The sequence below is a fragment of the Serinus canaria genome (assembly GCF_022539315.1).
Source record: "Serinus canaria isolate serCan28SL12 chromosome 7 unlocalized genomic scaffold, serCan2020 HiC_scaffold_29, whole genome shotgun sequence".
In the NCBI taxonomy this organism is placed as follows: Eukaryota; Metazoa; Chordata; class Aves; order Passeriformes; family Fringillidae; genus Serinus; species Serinus canaria.
Window position 1 is genome coordinate 753,242 of NW_026108147.1, and position 4,226 is coordinate 757,467.

Genomic DNA, 4,226 nt, shown 5'->3' on the forward strand with positions numbered 1-4,226 from the left:
CCCCAGCAGCAGTGACATCCTGCAGAGGGCCCTTGTGTTCCTCTGTCCTAGCAGGTACACCTGGCACAGTGCTGGTGACAAATGAGGGGTAGCTGGCCAGTCACAAAGACACCAGGGAAGAGAAGAGGGGTCGATGCCCAACGAGAACCCCAGGGGCATCAGCTGTAGCAGTGCTTCAGGCCTGATCCCCCAGCCTTGCTCTCTCAGTGCACAGCAGCCTGGCACAAAAGGACACGTTTTCACCAGAGGCCAAACCAATGTTTTATTCCTTGTCATTTCCACACACTCAGGAGGCTGTCCCTGGTCTGTGGTCACACTGGGTCACTCCCACTTCCCTTCTGACTGAGCCTGGACACCTTGTCAAGGCAGATCCAGGCCCAGGAGCTGACCCCAGTGCAGGAGCCTTATAAGCTGTTGCTTCCAGTTCTGCCGGCTGCTAAAGCAGGATTGATCAACAGGTGAAAAGCCTGAGCTGTCAGATGGTTATGCTTTTAGATTGTTACACTTTGCCTTGCAAGCCAAGGGTGTCTCAATGCACCAAGAAATGGGTGGGCTCTGCTGAGCACCTGTGATGGGACAGGAGCTGGTTTCTAATGCCATGCCTAGAGCCCACAGGAATCACTGGGAGCCTTCCCGTCCAGGCCAGTGCGCTCAGCAGCAAGTTGCCAAAACCAGCCCCTCTGCATCACCTCTTCCTTCAACCCTTGAATTTCCTTTTTTCCTTTGCAAGCAAGCTTGGATCACAGCATCCCTCTGCTTCTAGCCCCCATGCACATTCCTGACTTAAAACAGCAGGGAAGGAGCTTGAGGCAAGGCACTCTCACTGCACCCAGCCCAGTGGGCACCAGCCTTTCCTGAGCCACACAAGTGTTCCTTGTTCACAAAGCCACAGCACTTTTAATAAGCTGCTTAAGTCTAGCGCAAGCTGAACTCTAAGGTGTCTGTGATCACAGCCAGTCCTTTTCCTGGAGGAGCAATGCTGCCTTGCCTCTCTCCAGCATGAGCAGAAGGGGCTCACCTGCTTCCCACCAGCTCACTCCTGCTCAAAGAACTCGTGGCAAGCAGCAGTGACCATTGCAATGAAGGCCACGAACTCCTGGAAGTCGCACTCTGCATCCCCATCGCAGTCCAGTGCCTCCATGACTTTGTCCACGGTCTCCTGGTCTTTGATTTCCTGAAGGGATAGAAACAGGCAGCCAAAGCTGGGGAGGGCCACAGCGAGGCCCAGACAGTAACAGGCACTCGTTTCCCAAGTGCTCTCATGGCTGAATCTCTGTTAAGACACATCCCAAATGTCCTGTGGCTGTTCCCAGTCTGGTGGGGCACTGTCCTGTGCCCCGGGGACATCTTGAGCCCCTTGGGGCAAGGCTGTCCCCTGGGTCAGGGAAGGTGAATTTCCCTAGTATCCAACCCACACCCCAGTCTGACATATCAACTGTTCCCCTCATCCTGCTGCTCTGTAGAGCTGGGGCAAAGGATTTAATGCCCTGCTATGTAAATAAACCTCTTCACCTGCACTGGCTTCCCGTGGGAGAGAGAGCTGGGGGAGTGCAGGGGCTGTTGGATGGCCCCTGAGCCCAGCCAGGCTGTGGGGAGGGCAGTGCTTACCCCGAGGAAGTGGCTCAGCTCGTTGTTGATGAGCTCCTTCAGTTCTGATTTCTTCAGCTTGTGCTTGTCTCCCTCCTTCCCCGAGTACTGGTGGAAGGCCTCGATGATGGCGATCATCGCCTTCTCCAGCTCAGACATGGTCGTGGCACGGCCCTGCGGTCAGAAGGGACGGTGGAGTGCCAGCCTGGGCAAGCTCCAGCAATTCCTGTTGATTTGGGAGCACCCCGGGGCTCCACCCGTGGATCGGCAAGGTTGGACCACGTTCAAGGCTTCTGCTGGGAAGCGCTGGCAGCAGCCCGGGCTTCAGGGGGAAGGTCACAGCAAACCAAAACTCTGCTGCCAGGGCTCTCGAAGACAGCAGAGCCACAAGATGAGGAGAGGGGCAGACATGGGACAGCTCCGGAGCTTCAGAAAAGTTTTGCTGTCCCTGCTGTCGCAGGTCCTTTTGGCTGTGCCTCTGCCTGCAGCCCTGAGTCCAGCCCAGCAGTCTGGGGAGCCCGGTAGGAACTGGGTTTGATGGGTGCCAGCAGGTCAAAATGAACACCTCTCGAACCTCCCTCCCTCACACTTGGTCTGGAGACCCTCTTGGGATATGATAATAATTCAGATTGCAGCATTCCCTGCAGACTTCACAAAGCAGAGACTCTGATCTGTTTGTTTGAGGGAGAGCTGCCAACCCAAAAGCTGGGAAAATAAAGAAGCCTTATTGCCTGGCACTCGTTTCGTTCATATCCCATCGGTAAATGTCTCCTGCCCTGCGACCTGGCTCCTGTTTCTCCACCACAAGGTACTGAATCTGACCCCACAGCTGATGTCCTCCCCTGCTTCAGCAGTCAGTGCCCGAACGGAAAGAATGTTACCAGACACGCTAGAAAATACCCTAACAAAAATTCCCTTTTCATGCACCAGCCCTGCCTGCTCCCCGTCCGCAAGGCTGAGGAGCGCTCCAGAGCAGCGCTGATTCTGCCCTGACAGCATCCACCTGCCCCGGGCAGGGCCAGTCCCCCGGCATCCCCCGGCATCCCCCGGCCCCTCTCACCTCCCTGCTGCCGGCGGGGCTGTGGCACAGCGGTGCGGCGTGGCCAGGCTCCCCAGCCGGGACCCGCTGCCCTCTTATGCCCGGGGGGAGGCGCCTTGGCCGGGGCGGGCAGTCCGAGCCGGGCGCGGTGCCCGCTCCGCTCCGCAGAGCTGCTCGCAGGGACCCGACCCAGCTCCCACGTGGGAGCCGCTGGGAAGCTGCCTTTGGGAGAGGAAAACACCGCCGGCTTTCCTTGTTTTCCTTTTCACCTGTCTGTGCTTCAGTTACAATCAGCCAGTTTTTATAAGTGACACCTACGTAGGGATTTATCCGTTTCAAAATGTATTGCAGTAATTTGTTTTTAAACTAGCACTTGGAGATTATCCCTAAACACAGTTGTTACACGTTACCAATAAATCTATTATGGTGCCATTTATTTGTTCATATTTTTCAAAGATAGAATGCCTCCTCTCTGTTCATTAGATGGGTCTTTCAATGCACAGAATGCTCATTCAAAGATGTGAATGCTTTCTTTGAAGCTGCTGTTCTTCTCTGAACAGTGAGTATGCAAAAATAGCAATTCCTTGTATGTCTGATCTTTTCACTGGGTTTACTGCACAATATTAATGTTGAACACACTTTTTCTGCTTTCTACTGTTTCAAGATTGTAGAGTCAGGCCAGACAGGGAAAATGAGGTTATTTCAATTCACTCAGCTTCACCAAATTTAGCACCTAACAAAATGCTTTGTCAGACTGAAACCATCGCTGCTTGTGCAACCATTTATACCACGGGACTGAAAGCATCAATGAAAATACATTTTGCAGTCAGTGTGAGCATAAGCCTTACACTTTTCTGTGTGTATTGTCCAAGAAATGTTGAAATGTTCAAGAAATATCCACCTAACACCAGACACAAGTGAAATTGCAAATATTTGGAACCAGTTCTGTGAAGTGTAAATCAACATGCAGAACTCAGAAAAATGATGAGTTACTGTTTGTGTACTGATTCACACTAGAAGATCTTTTTTCTTTTTAGAAACTTTGAAAAGTTATCTCAAACTTTTTTTAAATGGGGTCTTGATACAAAACTTGTTTACATGTCCCCTGACAGCCCCACTGGCCACCATTAACTGGCATTAAAAGCACTTTTATCTAAACCCTGTTGCTGAACAGACATATTCCCTGGCAGTTCCTGTGTTCCCAAATCTACTGATACAACACCAACCATGTCACTTAAAAAACTTTTTCACATACTGATGTAAAAAAATCCCACCTACATTGATAATTTCCTTACATCAGCTCATGAAAGTTTTTATAACAGGCTCAAACACTGGTTTGGGGGAAAATAATTTCCCTGGCATTAAAGTGGAGTATGTCAACTCTAAATATTTGCCTGACCACTGAAATTCTTGCATTTAGGACATTGCAAAGTACAGCAGTTATCTGTGCTCTGGTGGGACTAGCAGGGACAGCAGGGATGCTTTTAGGTAGTGCTGTTTCTAGTGTGGAGGTAGTTTGTCAGCAATTTTGCACTGTTTGATTTTTTCCAAGAGTACTTGCATTCCTGTAAGAGCTGGCTATAAATGGGGCTCTCTGTCA

The 4,226-nt window shown here is 51.2% G+C and overlaps 1 protein-coding gene across 1 annotated transcript; it reads right to left on the reverse strand.

The window, feature by feature from the left end:
- Nucleotides 1-236: 236 nt before the first annotated feature.
- On the reverse strand, nucleotides 237-2,734 carry S100B (S100 calcium binding protein B). Its single transcript, XM_050987616.1, has 3 exons — nucleotides 2,648-2,734; nucleotides 1,609-1,761; nucleotides 237-1,174 (listed from the first exon to the last, which is right to left on the reverse strand). Exons 2-3 carry the CDS (start codon nucleotides 1,744-1,746, stop codon nucleotides 1,034-1,036), a joined length of 279 nt encoding a protein of 92 aa, XP_050843573.1. The 5' UTR covers nucleotides 1,747-1,761; nucleotides 2,648-2,734; the 3' UTR covers nucleotides 237-1,033.
- Between the last annotated feature and the right edge of the window lie 1,492 nt (nucleotides 2,735-4,226).

What these genes read in the sequence shown, in the direction of transcription:
- S100B (XM_050987616.1), bottom strand. Translation starts at nt 1,746, where the DNA reads ATGTCTGAGCTGGAGAAGGCGATGATCGCCATCATCGAGGCCTTCCAC. An exon ending in AGCTGAGCCACTTCCTCGGG is followed by an intron (nt 1,175 to 1,608) that starts GTAAGCACTGCC and finishes CTATCCCTTCAG; the next exon opens with GAAATCAAAGACCAGGAGAC.